The 19,936-nt window shown below is 39.9% G+C and overlaps 1 protein-coding gene across 1 annotated transcript in view; it reads right to left on the bottom strand.

Moving 5' to 3' along the window:
- Window positions 1–19,421, bottom strand: part of igsf3 (immunoglobulin superfamily, member 3) — a 119,123-nt gene extending 99,702 nt beyond the window's left edge. The window contains 1 exon segment of the mRNA XM_053233990.1: window positions 18,263–19,421. Within this exon segment, the coding sequence (XP_053089965.1) occupies window positions 18,263–18,302 (40 nt within the window). The 5' untranslated portion in view covers window positions 18,303–19,421.
- Between the last annotated feature and the right edge of the window lie 515 nt (window positions 19,422–19,936).

Below are 19,936 nucleotides of genomic sequence, written 5' to 3'. Positions count from 1 at the left end.
TATGTCTGTGCCAGCCATGAATCATATTGGCATCTTCCAGATGGAATTAAACCTCCAGAAAAGAGACTAGAATTGGTACAAGGAAAAGCTGCAATAAGTAAGAATCAAAACATAATAGGGTCGTGCTATTATGGAAAAATAATCAGTGACGAGGAGGTGTGATTATAAGTTAATTATTTTCCAATAACAGCACATCCTAAAGTGTTCTATTCCTCTTCTACATAGTAGAATTAATTAAAGAATGACACATCTTACGTTTTATCCAATTACAGTTATGTTTAATGTTGTGCAAAGTCTGTGAAACAAGTAGGTTCCTGTTATCACTTACACACTATAAGCAAAGTCACCCTCACCAGCCCGTCTTTTTTCTTTGTCTTTAAGTTAATATGAAAAATAAAAGACAAGCCCTCAACTCTCAACTCTGAAGATTTTTCAGTGCTTGAAAACAAAGTTACAGCTTTACTCTTGACTGTAACAAAGCACTGACACTAAATAAACTAAATAAACATCTCCTCACAGAAAAACCTACCTTATCCACAATTACTCTAAAAACTAATTACAATTAGTTTCCTTATCCATTTAGGTACATCACCAGCCATAAAGATCCCTGTGTAAGTTGTTTCCATAGAAACAATAATGTATTCCAATGAGCACACATTAATAAGCACATTAAACAAATTAACAATCAGTTTATCAATATAAACTAATTATTATAATATAAATAGAAAATGAGAATTCAACAACGCTGTGAAACAGAAAAATAAACACTGCCATCAAAATGGAGTCTCAGACAAAAGAGAATAGTACAACTAAAGCAAAGCTGATTAATCTTAGACAGAAATGTTAATTGCTTGGCTTTTTTTCTTTTTTTTTTTTTTTAAAAAGATGTGTCTTCTTTTTTGTCTATTTCATCACAAAGATCATTTCATAGCCTTTTGGAAACGAGAGGAAAAATCTAGGAAAAATCTACTTTGCTCATTAAATTAAGATCTGATATAAACAACTGTTAAAATGGTGTTTTGTTCTTTCACTGATGATTTTTAATTGCTCATCAAAACAGTAAAATCGCTGCTTTTGTCCTAACATGAGAATGTGAATTGTTTTTATCTGTAATAATCAGATTTCTCATGGTTTTTGCCTGTGTTCTGTGTGTTTTTGCATGGTCCTGCAAACTCAGTTGATTTCCACAAAAAAGTAAAGATAAAGTAAAAGATAAACGATAGAGCTGAACACATTTAACAAACCTATTAAATTAAACTAACAAATTAACAAATGTATGCCATTATCAGATTGCTTTTTTCTTTTGGGAGCACCAGCTGAACAAATTTCTGCAGTAAGAACATTAAATAAAATGAGAAGTAAGTACATAATGGGCATAAAACCAGTGGGCAGCATGTTCTAAGTCCCTGCAGGACTGATGTTGTACAAGTTGCAGATATGTATGAAGAATGGCTGGAAGAATCACACAGAGCACAACAGTTGACAGCTATGACACCCTTCACCACCTCACTAAACCTCATCTAGCTGCAGCACAGCATGTACAATAAGAGTACAGTATTAGTAATTCCATATTTTACTATAAGGCTACACAGCAGATTTAAGGAGAAAACATCTTGGTGCTGATTAGGTAGGAAACTGTTCTACTGAACACCACTGATAAATGTGATGTTTATCCACCTGTTCATTTTTTTCATGTGGAGGGGATGATGGTGTTTATTAAGATTGCATCCTGAGTAGCGCTGGGCAAATTTCATGATTAACTCGGTTAATTTGAGTTAATATTTTACCACGATTTTCAAAATGTTCTAATCCAGATTACATGTTTTTTATATATACATATTTAAATTTTTAATTACAACATCCATAAACCAACAGGAAAAACCAATAGGAAAAAAACACCCTTCTTAAGCTGATAAACGCCGCCTACAGCCTGCACTTCTCTCAAACACTGTGGAAAAAAAAAAAAAAAAAAAAAAAAAGCCAAGATAAAAAGCAGCACTTCACCAAGGACTGAGCTTGTAGAAAAGAAAGATGCAAATATCACTTCAGAGATATAGAATAGGTGCAGATTTGAAAAGTCAGATGAACAAGTTTATGTTAAATATAATGCTGCGTTACATCCTAAGCTGTAATTCGCCTGCCGGAATTATGTCATTTTCAACCTCGGCACGTTCGACAGATGAAGTGGAAAAATGGACGCGCCCATGTTCTTGTTTGTTAGTGATAATCTAGGCAGCTAACTCAGTTGAGTGAAGTATATTTTCTTTCTCAAATAGTGAGGCGTATAGTCAGTGTTTTAGATTTAACAAACAAATATGTCTGTATGTCTAATACTTGTATATACAGTATAACTCATTTAAAGGTAAGAAGTTTTACTTTGTTTATTTCTGATGTTGTACGCAACCAGGGGAAGGAACCCGGAGTTGAGAAGAATACCCCAAGTTGCGGTGGCATTTCATGTCAAGAAAGACATGGTCCCCATGGTCAACAAAGAAGAGTTCATCAAGTTGTGCAAAAATAGTAAAAGTGCCATCTATAGCAAATAGTGCAAACAATGTTTAAATTTTTTTTTTTTTTTTTTTTTTTAAATATCCATTCTTTAAATATCCTTTATTTAAAAGAACCATTGTTTGCACTATTTGCTATTGATGGTGCTGTTTTTTGCACATATACATTTCCCAAAGTCCATTCTAATAAACAAAAAAAATTATAAATAGATTGCATAATGTTTCAATTGAATTATGTAAGAACAAAATCAAGGTTTTTTTTTTTTTTGCAGTATCACCATAGCCTAGGCCTGAGCAAAGAATTTTACAAGTATGAAACACCCACAGGGCAGATATCCAACATACAGTAGCACCAGGTAATTTCAAGCTCTGAAAATACCAAAGAACTGGCCTGAATGCAGCCATTTGCAGAGAAAATGGAATAACCTGGTAGCCATAATCCTACTAACCCGTAATGCAGAGACATCTCGTAAACAAGAAACGTGTTTTCAATTTATTGTCGGCTAAAACAACCTTTCCTGACCTACACATCTAACCACATCTGTACTGACACAAGACTGATGCTGCATATTGCACCCAAGCACTCTGTTTCATTCATTTGCTTGGTATGAGTGGAAGGAGTAGCTAATGGACGCAGCAGTGAGGAGATGTACAGATGGGGGATGGTGGCACTGGCCTGCAGGGCATTACTCTCTTTTACACTGTGGCCTTATGTTAAATAGAGGCTCAAATCTGCCCAACTGAATTTGAGTTTCCACTCAATTTCCCAAAAAAAACTGTTTCCTTCAGGCCTCAGCTGTGGTGTAACAGGTGAACAGGAGGCCTGGAAGTGGGACTGGAGAGTACAGAATGCCCATGGAGTCATTACCAGTGGAAAGGGGAATTGAAATAAAGCATCACCATTTTAAAGAAGACAGAACAGAAAGACATGATACCAGACATAAGAGGCAGTGTGATGAGCAATGAGAGATGTGCTTGTCGTGTGTGTATGAATGGTGATGGCACCATCACTGCTATTACAAAGTACTTGAGCTCTTCAGAAACCATTAAGCACATCTACAGCTTACATTAGTAGTTGTCGTTGAAAGATTGGTGCATTACAATGCCAACAAGGAGCACAAAAGCACTTACAAAGCTAGCTTGGACTATCTAGTCATTAGGGATGAGCATTTTGAACGTCCGTCCACGCTAATGGACAACTCAAACAAACCGAAAAGTGGGGGACCAGCGCAATAATGGCTGACAATTCAGCTCTCTACAGCTGCACTGTCTTGTACTTCAAAAGGAAATCTGCTGTTAAGTGCAAAAGGTGAGAGAGCTGGCCTTTGATTAACACCACTACATTGCTTTGAAGGGCTCGGTGGGCATAAACCATTCTGCAAAGCGTATAATTATCCATTCTGAAAGGGCTTCAGAATGGCAACATCATTCTTGTCATAAAGCAAAAACAAAGCATGTTAATAAAACCGCTCACATGTGTTGCAATTAGTGTCTTATCTGTCTCTCTTCCTGCCTCGTGTCTGCGCTGTCTCTCTCCCTCTCTATAAACTGTCTATATTCCTGTGCCTCCACTCAAATTTGTCCTGGGGTGAAGCTGAAGGTCTATACAGTGCCACGGAGTTAAAAGACTCAGGACTTGGAAACCATTGTCTGTTTTACATTACACACGAAGGTAAGACATTCTGACACTGCACACGCCTGAAACACACGAGAGACCAACTACCTATGTAGAGCATGCCAAGATATTGACGTGAACCATGTGTGTGTCGTGCCTGACATAGCTGAAACACATGTGTGATGTGAAATGTTACAGTTCAAAGAGCTGGGATCAGGTGGCCGTAACAGGCATGGAGTCGGCCGCGGGTCAGAACATGGCACACTTTCCTGCTAACAATGAATCAGCAGCTTACCTTGAAAAGGGGTTGAAGTGGACATCAAACCACAGACAGTATACTCTTCTAATGATTGCTACTATTGCTACTATTCAAGCAATTTTCTCACACACATTAAAAAAAACACCCACACACCAGCCATCCACTGCTTTACATCCTGCCTCTTCAATACCCTAGCTTGTACATCATTAACACCCCATGAACCCAGCCTAACCACATGCTCTCTATTTTACCACACTTTCAAAAGACAAGCCATAAGTTAATTCACACAAACACTCTCACATTCTCATGCTGATCCAAAAGACACCAACAAACTTCTTGTCTAAAAGCAGCCATTCTTTCTTGATTTAAAAATTAAAAAAAAAAAAATACAAAAATAATAAATATGACCCTGGAAACTGTGTCTATTTTTATACCCGCCTTTATTCATAGCCTTCAGCAGTCTTAGCAGACGCTGGCTTCTTACCCAACATGATATTTGCAGAAAGCCAAGGCAATTTTATAAAGTTAATTTAAAAAAACCTTTCTGCATCGTTTAGGTAAAATATTTATGTTCTCTTAAAGTGGAGGTGGCAAAGTATGTTGCAGAATGGGGTTCAAAAATTATTTGGGCAAACAGACTCCTCAGACTCCTCACTTCCCAGTCTAGTGGGAAGGGTGAGCTTAAATTTCTTTACCCAACTCAGGAGTGTTTGAAAGGGAGCAGCTCACTTCCACTGTAACATCCAGCTTCTAGCAATACTTGGATTTAATCTAGCTTCACACAGACATGAGCTTGCAAAGGAGATAATCATTTTCAGTGCACACGATGAAATATCTGGGTACTCTTTCTGTAATGTACCAAATTTATGACATACGAGGCATTCTGTTTCTCTTCGCTATTTACAGTCACACTTATAAATCCACATTCAATAAATGTGTAAGCATATTTTCATGTCTGTTTATTTGACTTCTGTTGTTCCACTGAGTTACATGATATTATGTTGGGAAACTAACTGAGAAATTTGTCCATTTTTATTGCTTCTATGATAGTGTAGCGTGGTCAAAATAAAATAGCATTTGCACTTTTAATTAAAACATGGCTTGTTTAAATGCAACTCCCAGCAACTTTTCAAAATAGTAGCACCCAAAATACGTCAAAGTTAGAGTGATAATATTACTTTGTACAATAAACGAATAAAACAAAGGAGGACACTGAGAGTTTCTCTCACAGTCCCATTTGTAAATCAAACCGACTCCCAGTTTGGAAACCGCTGCTCTTCACAGAAAAACCCTACTTTGTTGTAGACTATCAGTTCCAATGAATCTGACAAAGTAGGAGCGTCTGATCTTTGAATTTTGAAATATAGGGCTTACTCACATGCATGCACGGAAAGAAAAACAGGCAGGTTGTGGTTTTATGTGCAAATCATGTCTTTTGCAGGTGTAGTTTAAAACATTGGTTAAAATGTTAGCATAGCTGTTCTACAAGACATGTGAGATAAGTATGTCACCCTGCACTTGTTTCCCTGTTTTACACATTCATGTCAACTCACTAAGGGTCTGTTCAATTACGGATGTCTTGCATCAGGCAGGTTAGATCAGGGAAACACTGCAGAAATAAACGAGGACTGGAATCCAGCAAAACTGAACTGCTGTTCATCCCAGGTGATTCATCCCCATGTCAGGATCTTGTGATCTCCCTAGACAACTCACAGATCTCACCACTGGTCACTGCACATAACCTTGGGGTAACCATGAACAATCAACTGTCTTTTTCCTCTCACACTGCTAATCTGACATGCTCATGCTCATCAGAAGGATTCTATCCACACAGGCCACTCAGGTGCTTGTTCAGTCCCTTGTCATTTCAGGACTGCACTAATGCAACTCGCACATGGCAGGTCTGCCTCTGAGCACCATTTGACCTCTACAACTGATCCAGAATGCAGCTGCACAATTTGTTTTCAACCTTTCTAAGATCTCCCACACCACCCCATTGCTACGCTCCCTCCACTGGCTTCCTGTAGCTGCCCACATCAGATTTAAAACACTGATGCTTGCCTACAAAGCCAAAAACAGACCAGCACCCACTTATCTCAAAGCACTTATCACATCCTGCACGGCACCACGCTCCCTCCGATCCTCTAGCACTGCTCAGCTGGTCCCACCATCTCTCAAGGTACAAGGCATGCATCAAAGCTCTTCTCTGTTCCGGCACCTAGATGTCCAAACAGCTGAGTCACTGGCAGTCTTCAAATAAACACCTACCTGTTCCTGAAGTACTTAAATTAGCACCTGAATTTTGAACCAAAAAAAAAACAAAAAAAAGGGTTGTCTGTGTGCTTCTCTTACTATATTACCCCCTCAACACAGTTTTCAGACTGATAGTATTCTTAGCCCATGACCTAGTGAACCAGTATCAGGACGTATTTATTGATAGAGACTTTAAAGCACTTCTGTAAGTCACTCTGGATAATGGCATCTGCCAAATGCCATGAATGTAAATGTAAATATAGAGACCACAAACAGAGTCCTGTAGTATAGGGACATAGATGTTTTCTCTGTTTCTGAGGAGTTTAGAAGCCCTGCAGCATGTGCACGCATACAAGCACAACCAGGTCTGTTCCCTTCCACTGCTGCATCAAGTCCATATTTCACTTTCCCTCTAAGGACCACAGCATTCCATCATAAACATGTTGGGAGCATGTTATCCACCAGTGATTCATGACTCTCTCATCTGACCTCGCGTTAGGCTCTAAACCGTGGTGTGTCCAACTGGGTGCAATGGATGCCGAGGCCACATCTGTACCTTCCATCCATGCTTCTATACTTCTCTAACTCCCCTCACGAATAATTCTAGGCATGAGGTCCACCCCTGCCCTCCTTTTCCATTCCATCCATCAACCACAAACATGTTGAAATATTTAGTGTTTATGGGCAATCTGCTGAGCCATAGACTAATGCCCCCTCTGCAACCCAGTCCTTGTCTGGGCTCTTAGAGTGCCTGATGTGGTCTCCACTTACACCATCCTTTTTCTCCTCTTTTCTAGCAATCTTTACATCCTAACATCAATTGCGTCCGTCTCTCCCACACCCTCCCTCTCTCTTTTTGTCCATTACACAGTCGCAGCTTATCATCAGCAGCCATGCATTAGGAGGCTGGATCTGCTCAGCGAACCTCTAAGCACACAGTCTGTACAGGGCAAACACATCACACAGGAGCAAACAGAACTGTCACTCACTCAATCTCTCTCTCTCTCTCTCTATCTCTCTCACACACACACACACACACACACACATACACACACACATACAACCAAACTGTTAACAATTAATGTCTCTTGCTATCTCTCTTTCTCTCCACTCTTACACAGCTATTGAAGCATTTTTTGCAGTTTGGCTCAGTACACATCAACACTAATTGCAAGTGCATGTGGACTCTTTGTGAATGACGGCATTTACTTCTGTGTTCACAATTTCCATTTGTATGTTTGTGAATCCAGCCTTGGATTATGAATGAAGCTAATTAGGTATTAATTAGTCTCTAGTTGTTGGTGTGTTTATTGTTTGTAGTGATTGTTAGTCACACTATGCTTTTATGCTGCTGTGGGGAGTAAAATAAGCAGCAACCCTGCTGGGAGTTAAACCCCCCCTCCTTCCCTCCTTTTCTTGCCCTTCTCCTAAATCTTTAGTCATGCTTCTGTTCCTGAGGAAAGCAATCAGATAGCAGCCATCTGACTACAGTTAATAAAGGCCCGCTCTAGCCACAATTCTGCATACACAAAAAGACCCATATACTAACAGAAACAGTTTCATATGTGTGTGGCAGCCTGGGGAAACCCTTCATATTTTAATTTTTAATTTTTTAACATGAACATTTTTCTAGTGTAAATAGTTTTGATAACTACAGGTGACATATATTTCTCTTTTGCATGCATCTCAACCATAAGTGAAGTTACAGCATTTTAAATTCTGCTTACCCTCAAATGAAAAAAAGGAGAAAATCACATTTTAAGATTTAATTCAACTCCACTGAAAAACACACTGCCTACCTTTACATTTATAACCTAATCTACTTACGGAGAAACAACAATACTGCCAAATAATGAATTATAAGTTTACAGTGGGAAAGGAGTTAACTAATCCGATCAGACATGTGTCTGTTCTGCTATGGCCCATACACCGAGCAGCCATAACATTAAAACCACTTGCCTAATATTGTGTAGATCCCACTTGTGCCTCCAAAACAGCTCTGACCCATTGAGACATGGAATCCACAAGACCTCTGAAGGTGTGCTGTGGTATGTGGCACCAAGACGTTAACAGGAGATCCTTTAGGTCCTGTAAGTTGCGAGGTGTGGCCTCCATGGATCAGACTTGTTTGTCCAGCAAATCCCACAGATGCTTGATCGGATTGAGATCTGGGGAATTTGGAGGCCAAGTCAACACCTTGAGCTCTTTGTCATGTTCCTCAAACCATTCCGAACAATATTTGCAGTGTGGCAGGGCGCATTATCCTGCTGATAATGATAAGATAAGATAAGATGCCACTGCCATTAGGGAATATCGCTGCCATGAAGGGGTGTACTTGGTCTGCCACAATGTTTAGGTAGGTGGTACATGTCAAAATAGCATCCACATGAATGCCAGACCCAAGGTTTCCCAGCAGAACATTGCCCAGAGCATTACACTGCCTCCACCAGCTTGCCGTCTTCCTGTTGTGCTTCCTGGTGCCATCTCTTCCCCAGGTAAGCGACACACACGCACCCGGCCGTCCACACGATGTAAAAGAAAACACGATTCATCAAACCAGACCACCTTCTTCCATTGCTCCATGGTCCAGTTCTGATGCTCACATGCCCTTTGCAGGCACTTTCGGAGATGGACAGGGGTCAGCATGGGCACTCTGACTGGTCTGCAGCTATGCAGCCCCATACTCAGCAAGCTGTGATGCACTGTGTGTTCTGACACCTTTCTGTCATAGCAAGCATTAACTTTTTCAGCAATTTATGCTACGCTAGCTTTTCTGTGGGATCGGACCAGATGGGCTAGCCTTCGCTCCCCATGTGCATCAGTGAACCTTTGGCACCCATGACCCTGTCGCCGATTCACTGGTTGTCCTTCCTTGGACCACTTTCGGTAGGTACTAACCACTGCATACTGGGAACACCCCACAAAACCTGCCATTTTGGAGATGCTATGACCCAGTTGTCTAGCCATCACAATTTGGACCTTGACAGAGTCACTCAGATCCTTAAGCTTGCCCATTTTTCCTGCTTCCAACACATCAACTTCGAGAACTGACTGTTCACTTGCTGCCTAATATAGCCCAACCCTTGACAGGTGCCACTGTAACAAGATAAACAATGTTATTCACTTCACCTGTCAGTGGTTTTAATGTTATGGCTGATCGGTGTAGCTATCCAACAACTTAATTAACTTGGGAGAAAAATACACTTAGCTAGCAAGGTGTTAGACATTTTTTGGTAGACTGGCTTAATTTATCACTGTCTTTGTTAAATTGGCTCCATACCTGTCATGATCTTTGAAGGCAGACAGCCAAAGCAAGAGAGCACATCATCTTTTTTAATAAGTTGCTTAAATCATCAGTGTAATTTAGTAACTAGATCAAACTGAGATCTGGCTGAAACCTCAGTAAATGCACTGCATAGCTGATACTCAGATAGTTACCATGGTCCAGAGATGTTTTTTCCCATTACCTCAGTTAAAAATTTGAAATAGCCACAAAGGGCAAAAAAAAATTTAATAAATAAACAAAAGATGAAACACCGGGTTTTGACCAAAACTTCAAGAAAACATCAAAATATTTTCCTTACTTCATGATCTCTACTACAAAAATGTAACCTACGTAAACATTTCCACATATTTATATAGGTTATTTTTTTTTTTGTAAAAATCTGACAAAACCCAATGTTTAGTCTTTTAAGGCTGTTTTCCAGAATTCAGCCGCAGCAATATCTGGGTTGTAGACATATAGTAATTGGATAATAAAAACCCTCCTGACTACAGCAAATGTCTGAGAAACAGCTCTGCAATGCATTTACTGAGGTTTCTGCAGATTTCAGGAGATTAATCAAGTCACATATGTCTACTGTGTTCTTACCAAAATAAAAAAAATATATATTTATTATTATTTTTGATTACATTTGGCATGCAGAAATCCAGATAATTCCAAAACATTCACAAACACATTCCTCACAACAGCAGGAGTGATTATTTTGATGCTATGGCTTAAGCACCAACTGTAATTATAGTCCTACATGTCTTATGTCTGGAGTAAAATAGTCTGTATTCTAAGAAACAGTGTTAGTGACCAGCTGCAGGAGAAAGTCAGAATGACGACTCACACATGTCTTTGGAAAATGAGGAGATTATAATATGAGATTATCTTTCATTTTAATTTAGGGAGGGTCTAAAGGCACTGTGGCTAACACCTTACATGACTGAAATGCTCTGAAGTCTCTCTGGGGATAGAAACATTTCCATATGGTTAGGTGGGTCTGAGTTTTGCATCAGCCTTGAATATAAGGGTGTGTGTTCAGCTGTTCTACCCTAACAAATGCACATACCAGGACTTCCTTTGTAAAATGTAAGGTTAAAAAATCAGGCCAGTCATTAAAGATGACCCCCTGCTCAGAGATGAACATGTTGAGGAAAGTTTTACTGCAGGGGGCGTGTTGATCATGCTTCTCTGTAACTGTGAGACAGCCTGAGGCAGGGAGGGGATTACAGGAGGTTGGAAAAAGATCCTGTTCTCCAGGCAAGGGGGAGGAACATGCTAACAAACACACACTCACAAACACACACACACAAACACACACACAAACACACACACAAACACACACACAAACACACACACACAAACACACACACACAAACAAAAAAGTGTGTTCCCATCTTATCAGAGCCTCTTCAGGCAAACACACTGACAGAACAAATGCCCAACGCTTCTCATTTACCAGTATACAAGACAAACAAAACTTTAAATTAGCCTTTAAAAAACATTGATACACACATGCGTGGGCAAAGACATGCACCAGCCTTCAGGAATTACATTCACACAAGGCAAAAGATGAGGCAATAGAGATAGCAGTACAACTGAGACAGAGATCAAGACACACCCAGTTCAAACAACCAACCTGCCCTACCTCCTCTGAGGAAAATTCCAGCATCAGAACCTCAGGAGCAGCAGGAATTAAAACTATTGTTATATTTCTGACTACTTTGGACTGGAAAAGAAAGAAAACAAAAGCAAAGAAGTACAAGTGTGCTAATGAGAAGAGACATTATTAGTAACACATCTTCATACTGTTAATAAATGAGTACAACTGAAGAAAACATTCAACAGTGACCCAGCACCAGTGTTAAAATCTGAACATGAACTGACGTTTAGTGAATGACTGTTTTTCTTCATCGTGCCCTAAATGTTAAGAACAAATTAAGAATAGTGTGAGAGTCTGGACTCTAATATGATGTTCTCACACATACGCACACACTTGGGAGCTTGGACTCATTTGTGAGGCGAACCACTGAGAGTTTGTCGTTAACGTCACATTCTTGGGTCTTTAAAAGACAAGAACGTTCTCATGGCACTGGGCAAATGCTGAAATGTTACTGACATGACCGACCGACTACCAAAATCATACTTCTATGCAGAACAGGGAGTGACTGCGTGTGTGTGTGTGTGTGCACGCATGTGTGTGGAATCTGAAGGTACTTTGCATGACCGCGGGATAGTTGAGTGCTCTGTGTAAAAGCGGTGTTGAGTGCAGGCGGTCCTGCTGAGGCGAATGGCTCCACTTTGCTCTGTGCACAGCAGGCTCTCACTCTGAGCCATGGAGGCTGAGCTGCCAGGCTGAACACAGTTCTTCCGGCCTGTTCCTCACACAGCAGGAGAAACAATAGGAAAAAACACTGAAACACTTCAGAGATACAGAAAGTGGAGAATGCTTGACAAAAGAGCATATGCTAACTATGCTCCATTTGGACTTAATGACCCCATTTGTTCTTGCTACAAAATGAATATGAATTTCATTGGTAATAGATTTTTAGAGAAAAGTGAATGGAATGGCAGTCAGTGATAACATACTAGTTTACTGCTCACTGGTTTGTGAACCTGAAGCCCACTCAGGTTGACTTTATTACACTCTGTGTTGTAGGCTAAAGGAAAGTCAGAGCCAGTCTCTCTTTGTGCTCCAAGACATCTAGTGCAAACACTTAATAAAGACTTCAGGCATAATAAATTTTGGTTTTGTTCACTGAGTTAGGCTTGTGAGATTGTGTGTTATGTGCCGTTGTCCTATCCACCTTTTTCTTGAACATGGAAGTCTCGCCTGATTCATACCAGAAACTTGTTTTACATTTCCGGTCTCCGGTGCTTATAGTCAAATTAGCATATGCTCCTAGCTGATAATGTGACGTTAAACTTGTGAAAATGGCTAAAAGAATTTTTTTAAAAAAGCATATGCCTCCATAGTGCCGACACTATACAGTGTCACAATGCCCGGCTTTTGACAGTGCCTCACCCGTCAAAGTTTAATGACTGGGTAGATGACATGAAGCTATGGCCTGAGGTTAGCTACACTGACACTATTAACTACTTCATTTTCTCTGAAGGCGCTGATGGCTAAGAACTTTGAAATTACAAAAGCACAGAAGCTTATAATTACCTGCGCAGCAATAAAATAGGCCAGGTTTTATACAAGAAACATGGCAACTTTATTTTTTTGAAAGAAGAGGTAGAGCCCAGTCAAAAAGTTAACCAGGCTAAACATACAGCTTGGGTAATGTTGAGAGAAAACGAGTGATAGAGACAGTCGGTTGCTCAAAACAAGTGTTTTCCAGTAATTTCTTCAGGTTATCGCTGTTGCTGTGGCAGCCAATGACAGCAACGCTTGACCCTGAGCTCATTTTTATTCTCACTAACACTCAAAAGTTTCTGTTTAATTAATCCAGTCACTCTCTATAGCTAGTTTTAATAAGGGTTCCAACAGAGACCAGAAGAGGAAAACAGTACAGCGGAAGTTAGAATCCATCATGGCGGCGCTCATTGGTTTCTCTGGGAAAAAGATAGATTGTGCCCCTAACTATTGCCAATTGACCACAGCATCCCCTGTAGCTCTGAGAGGAGGAAGGAAGATGAGCTGGTTATGAGCCGGCTGTAGCTGCAATTGCTAGCGTTAGAGTTTCGTCAGTGTTTTTTTTTTTTTGGGTTTAATTATCCATTAACAAAGTTTGGAATGCTTACAAAACTGAAGTTGGGACATTAGTTTCATTAATAAATGTAATGAGTTATTACCTGTAACCTAGCTCATTATGAAATGTAAATTAAAATAATATAAACTACACGTGCATGTGCACTGTGTTGAACAGCAGCAGAGATATTTACTCAATTCTTGTATAGTGAAGTCGCCTTGATAAACAACATACTGTGTCATTTTCTTAATTGAAATCTCTGTTCATGTTTAGAGAGTAAAGACTTTCACAGCTTTATCTGTTCGGCAGAAAGTACAAGGGAAGCTAAGATGCATCAGAGAAAGACGTTTTATTGCTCTGCTCCAAAGTCAGACAGCAGGCTGTTAAATTTCATATATTTCACAATATTTTCTTATATTTTCACAAAAGAGGTGAAAAAGAAACTCATATTACGAGATACAACACATTTTATTTTTGTCCATCTTAAAGCTGCAGACACATTTTCCACCAGACATTTAAATCGTCCAAATTGATAGCTATCATGATGGTTGGAATCTATTGGCGATTCCGGATGCTATCGTTTGCACTCTCTTTCTCTCTCATGCACATATATATATACACACACACACACACACACACACACACACACACACACACACACACTCTCTGTCTGTCTACCTCACACTCTCCAAGCTATATCTAGTGAATTGTCATGAAACTTTTCAGCTGATAATGGATAAATATGTAAATGGATCTTAACAAATTATCGTGTTGGTGACATGGACAAACAGTGGATAAAGGAAGAATTTCTTCATTTTGATAACAGAATTAGCTGCACATAATTTGAGGAATTTAGCCTCATTAGCTGTAATATCAAACCTTTTCAAGTACTGCTTGTATATTCTCAAAGTATTTTGTTGATTCTAGGAGGACTGACCTCAAAACATGAGGTAACCTGTGTGCAGTTACCTTGTAAAAGATTAAAAATGTATGTGAAACACCGCTGTTGTGCAGTGTGTGTAAAACGACACACTGAACCACAGCACATCATACTTAATGTCTCAGACTATTGTAAGTTTGCAGCCCAGTTCAAATTCAAACAGTGGGCTACATGGGGTGAAAAAAATAATATTATTGACCAGTCCCACTCCAAAACAAATCAAAATAAAAAGGTTTTCCATTTGGTTTTCATTTCCTAAACCAATTAGAAGCCTTTATTTTAACATTTAATCTTTTTTCTTAAAACAGCTTATTATAGAGGCAACAGAATGATGCATAAGAAAAGCTTGTATACTTGCTTGTACTATTTTCTGAGCCTACAAAGTGTGTGTAAATGTAAATGAGAAAGCACTTTATAGCCTCTCTTGCTGATTTGCGAACAGATTTAGAAAATAAACTAGATGAAAAGAGAAACAGAGAGAGGAAAGAGAAGGGGACGTGGGAGGATAGAAGCTTTCGAAGAATGGAAAAGAAGAATTTTTTTTTCTCCTCTCTGGGAAATTCACACTGGATCTGAAGAATGACTCAGATCCACAGCCATGTTCTCTCCTTCAAATTCTCCTGTCTACCTGCTTAATAAAATCAACCCTCAGCCACGTCTGGAGTGTCTAGTATGCCACTTCTAAATTCCCTAGATCACCTGCAGCTCCGCCAGTCTAAATTCAGCACAGCAGTCTCTCTGTGATAGGCTTATTCCCAGCCAGACAGAAAGCTGACTTTATGATGTGGCAGGAAAAGGTGATGCGCATCACAATATGGCATTTTGCTGAGGTTTTGCTAACAAAACCATGGAGCCACATTAGGAAAAAACTAGAACTTTAATCAACATTTACACAAAAGGAAACATTTAAACAGAAAATACAAGAAAATATAATGGTACAAACACAATCATACTGTCATCTCAGCCAGCCATATGACATGCTTGTAGCAGATTCAAGGACCTTACCTAGAGTTTTCACATAGACATTTTAAGATAGCATTAAATTTGTATTATTGGGGCTAGACCCTGTCTTAATTGTGTTTAGTGGTGCTGATTTCTGCATTTTATTTTACTCTTTTTCTGAACCTCTGGACAGCACTTTGGTAAGTCGTGTGGCTGTTTTTGTATGTGCTATATAAATAAACTGAACTGAACTGAACTCTGTAGCACTTCAGAGTGTTATGTCACACCACTGTGACTTGTGGGAAATCTGGCATACTGTTTAGATGTGAACAATCATAATGCATTCAAATTAGCATTAACATTATATAGCTAGTTTCTATTCAAATTCTGTATCATTGTAGTAATGGTGGTAAATAAAATAGACAGAGGAGTATCACTGGAGGAAAAGTGAAGGCAGCAAGGTCTCTAAAGTGAAACAGAGAAGTTGACTAGTTTGAGCATATGGCAGATTGATCCCGCTATGAAGTGCAACATAACAATTCCCAAACCCAATATGCCAAATAATAAATCATTTGGCATATTTAGCTGTTTTCCTCTACCAGAGTGGACAATTCAAACAATCTCTATGGAAATTTAAAGAAGCAGGTGATTTAATAGTTCATTTAAAACACACTGTAATGTGAGGACATGTATTCAGAAGAAAGTGGAAATTTGGCAGCAGAGGACAAATCTTTGATATGTTAGGAAAGCTCACAGTGGGGCCAGGCTCCATTCCCACCTCATCTCCTTCCTCCCTGCGGAACTAACATGCCTCTTGTCCAGGAAACTAAAGCCATCTGTTGTTTGTTTAGGTGCATGGAGTGTATTTGAATGGGTGTGAGAATGGGTGTGTGTGAGGGGGAGGCTTGTGTGACTGGGGCAGAGAATATGTAAATGACATGTAAAGTGCCGCTGGAGACTTTGTGTGCACATAAGTGCAGATCTATGTTTCCAAGCATATACAGTCAGGTCCGGAAGTATTTGCACAATGACAGAGTTTTTGTGATTTTGCCTTTATACATCACCACAATGGATTTGAAACTCCGAATTTGAGTTTTGAGAATGTGGGCTCCAGACTTCAGGCAGTCATTGACTGCAAAGGATTTTCATCCAAGTATTAAAATTATGGTTATATTTACGATTATGTCACTTTGTCCAAATACCTTTGAGCCCCTGAAAATAGAGGTACTGTGCTGAAAATGGTTGTAATTCCTAAATGGTAAATGCCATATTTTTTGTGGAACCTCTTAAAATAAAGCTGAAAGTCTACACTTCGATCACATCTTGATTGTTTTATTTCAAATCCATTGTGGTGGTGTATAAAGGCAAAAACTCTCTCATTGTCCAAATACTTCCGGACCTGACTGTATATATGTGTATATATATATATATATATATATATATATATATATATATATATATATATATATATATATATGCTTTAAGTTAGCAGGTATTTGATAGATGTGTTAAGCTCATAAATGACCCAGGTCATGGTCACATTAGCTGACTACAACGACAAAGAACTACACACAAATGCACACAAAGAGCATCACTTAAAATACTGTCAGGATCAGAGCCATATATAAACAACCCTTTAGAAAATGATGCTGCCATGAAAAGGTTACAGATGCACTGTTTTCCTAGCATGCGTAATCAGTGACTGCCACACAATCTTGTGCTGCCAACCTCCAGTGAGAGCACAGCATAATGACATGGCAAACCATCTGAGCTCACTCAGGTGTGTGTGCATGTGTGTGTGTGTGTGCTAACAACTGCTCTCGGGAGACCAAGAAAGCTTTCCTGACTCCAAGAGCTTCCAGCCTTGTGCTAATCCGCCTCATCACAACTTTGGACTACACTGAAAATGCGAGGTCAAGACCTTAGACATTAGTCAAGCCCATCAGCTGAATCAGGAGAGTCCTGGCATTGATCTGCTTTTCCAATGTTTACAAGATTTATGTGCCCTTATAGAGCAATACTGCTCTTCATCAGTGGTCTCTGAAAGCATACTGAACCTCAGGTTGAGCTCTAGAGTACTTGCAATAGCTGATCAGTCACAGCAGGACGAGTGTTTTGAAAGGAATCATCAGCAAAGTCCTCCCCCAATCCATCCATGACTGTTTATTTCCTTGTCAAATACAAAGGAGGAATTGTGGGGAAACTGCGTCATGACATGTACGAGATGTTTACAGGCGATACTAAATTATAAGCTTGCATACTATTGGCTGAACTGTCATTCTTTTGTAAGGTATCTAAAAGTAACGTTTATAGGTTTAATAGCTAGATAGCTAGATAGATAGATAAATAAATAAATAAAGGTTACTCTATTAACATCAGTCACGATTTAGGACACTGGTCAAGCAACCAGGCAGTCACGTGCCTAAACCTGACAGCTTACAGTCTGAGCCAATGTACATCTAATACACATTCACTTACATTCATTTATATGACAGAAGCGTTTATCCATTGTATATGGCTGGTTCATCCTCTTTAATGTGCAAATGAATGAAAAAATATGAAGTGGGAGACCAGCCTAAACATTTTTTAATCACTAAGCCGCTATAATCACAGGACAGTAAACGCGCTGAGAGAGAGAGAGAGAGAGAGAGAGAGAGAGAAAGATAAAACAGCAACAAGTCAATTAATCTCATTTCACTGTCATTTCGAGCTGCTGGAGGACACAGGCAGCGTGAATCCTCGTCCACGTAAAAACAAAATAAATAAATATAAAAACGACTTACCAAAAAGGACACAGGCTATAATTAGCCACTTGCTATCCATCGCTGGAGAATGAGTGTGTCCCAGTGTCACTCCTCAACTCAAACTTCCCTCCTTCCTTGTCCTCACACTGCAGGTCCAGCAGTATACTATACCGAGTATATATATATATATCTGTATAAATCCTTCAGACTGAAAAATGTCTCTCAGACGAAAACTGCCGCTGTGTGGCTCCTGGTAAAACACGAATATCCCTGTGTGTGTGTGTGTGTGTGTCCACAGTTTAGACACTAGTACTATAGTGTATCCTCCCCTTCGTGTGAGATTATATCCAGTATTGTGTGCTGACGGCTTCCCAAAAAACCGCGTGTGGAAATGCTACAGCTGCTGCCCACGCTCGAGAGGAAACAAGCGGCAGTTTGTTGGAGGAAGAAGTGGATGAATGACTGCCTCAGACACGACTCCACGATAAATATCAGGAAATGGTCAGGAAATGGCTGAAAGGTAAAGGACACCTTTACAGCTCGTCGCCGTGCTCTCCAGTTCAGCAGCTAACGTTAGCGTGTGTGTGTGTGTGTGTGTGTATAAATGTGTGTGTGTGGGGGGGGGAGATGCTCCTCCTGCGACGCCTCACCTTCAGCAGCAGAGCAGTGCCCACCTAAGGTCGCCCAAACCGGTTTCACTTTCGAGCTGCTGTCAGTGACAGAAACAAAAAAGGGCATAAACACATCACGCAGTTTAGCGCTCAGGCTCGCGCTCCTCACGCCGCAGTGCTTCTCCTGCTCAATCCGGGATTATCTGTTGTCTCGCGCTCACTCGGTGTCCCAGAAAGCGCGCGCGCGCCCGTGTGTGTGTGTGTGTGCGCGCGTGTGGGGGGTCTTCAGGATTTTAAACAAAAAAGGCGAGTTTAGTGTGGTAGCGACGAACACAATCATTACAGTAACAACAGATAATGTTGGTATAAAAATTCAGCGGACACCGGTTCCTGTTAACTGCTGAGGGAAATGTTCACTCAACCGAGTCACCGTCTCAGAGAATCAAAATTAATAAAATCTTCCCTTTGCTCTTACAGGCTGTTGTTTTATTCTTGTAACATCCGTATCTGTTTTAGCTAATAAAAAACACTTCTCTTTTTTTTTTTTTCCTTATCCAAACCCTACCTCAGGAGCAATTGCAGCCTATGGTCCTCAGGTTTCAAAACTAGCACGCCCCGCCCCCTTAGCCGGTCAGTCTGCCTCCTGGGTGGTGCTTTCCGTTAAGCCCCGCCCACACACCAAGAGAGCTCTTCTCTCACCACGCCCCCTAGCTGCAAAAACTAAATCCACACATTACAGTGGGATGCATAGAGCAAACACAATTTCTAAAATACATTAGGCGAAGCACATCATTACTGATTGTCAGTCTTGACTTTGATACAAATTTTTGCTTGATAATAAAATTCTACCCAAGTACTCAGTGTTTGGTCAACACCTGAATCTGTTTTGCAAAGACTAGTGTCTTAGGGGTATTGTATTTATGCATGTATATACTGTATGTAATCAAACAGTTTTCATCCCATCAACTATAAACCACAATGTCGAAAACATGTAGTTTTGCAGGAGGGCATTGATCTTACTACTGTATTTGCCATATTAAAAGAGCAAGGCTAGTGAAGGAGAGTAATAAAAAGCACAGACAACTAGCCATATATTTTTGAA

The sequence above is a fragment of the Pangasianodon hypophthalmus genome, chromosome 5, assembly GCF_027358585.1.
Source record: "Pangasianodon hypophthalmus isolate fPanHyp1 chromosome 5, fPanHyp1.pri, whole genome shotgun sequence".
Classification (NCBI taxonomy): domain Eukaryota; kingdom Metazoa; phylum Chordata; class Actinopteri; order Siluriformes; family Pangasiidae; genus Pangasianodon; species Pangasianodon hypophthalmus.
This window is presented reverse-complemented; position numbering and strand designations above follow the sequence as displayed.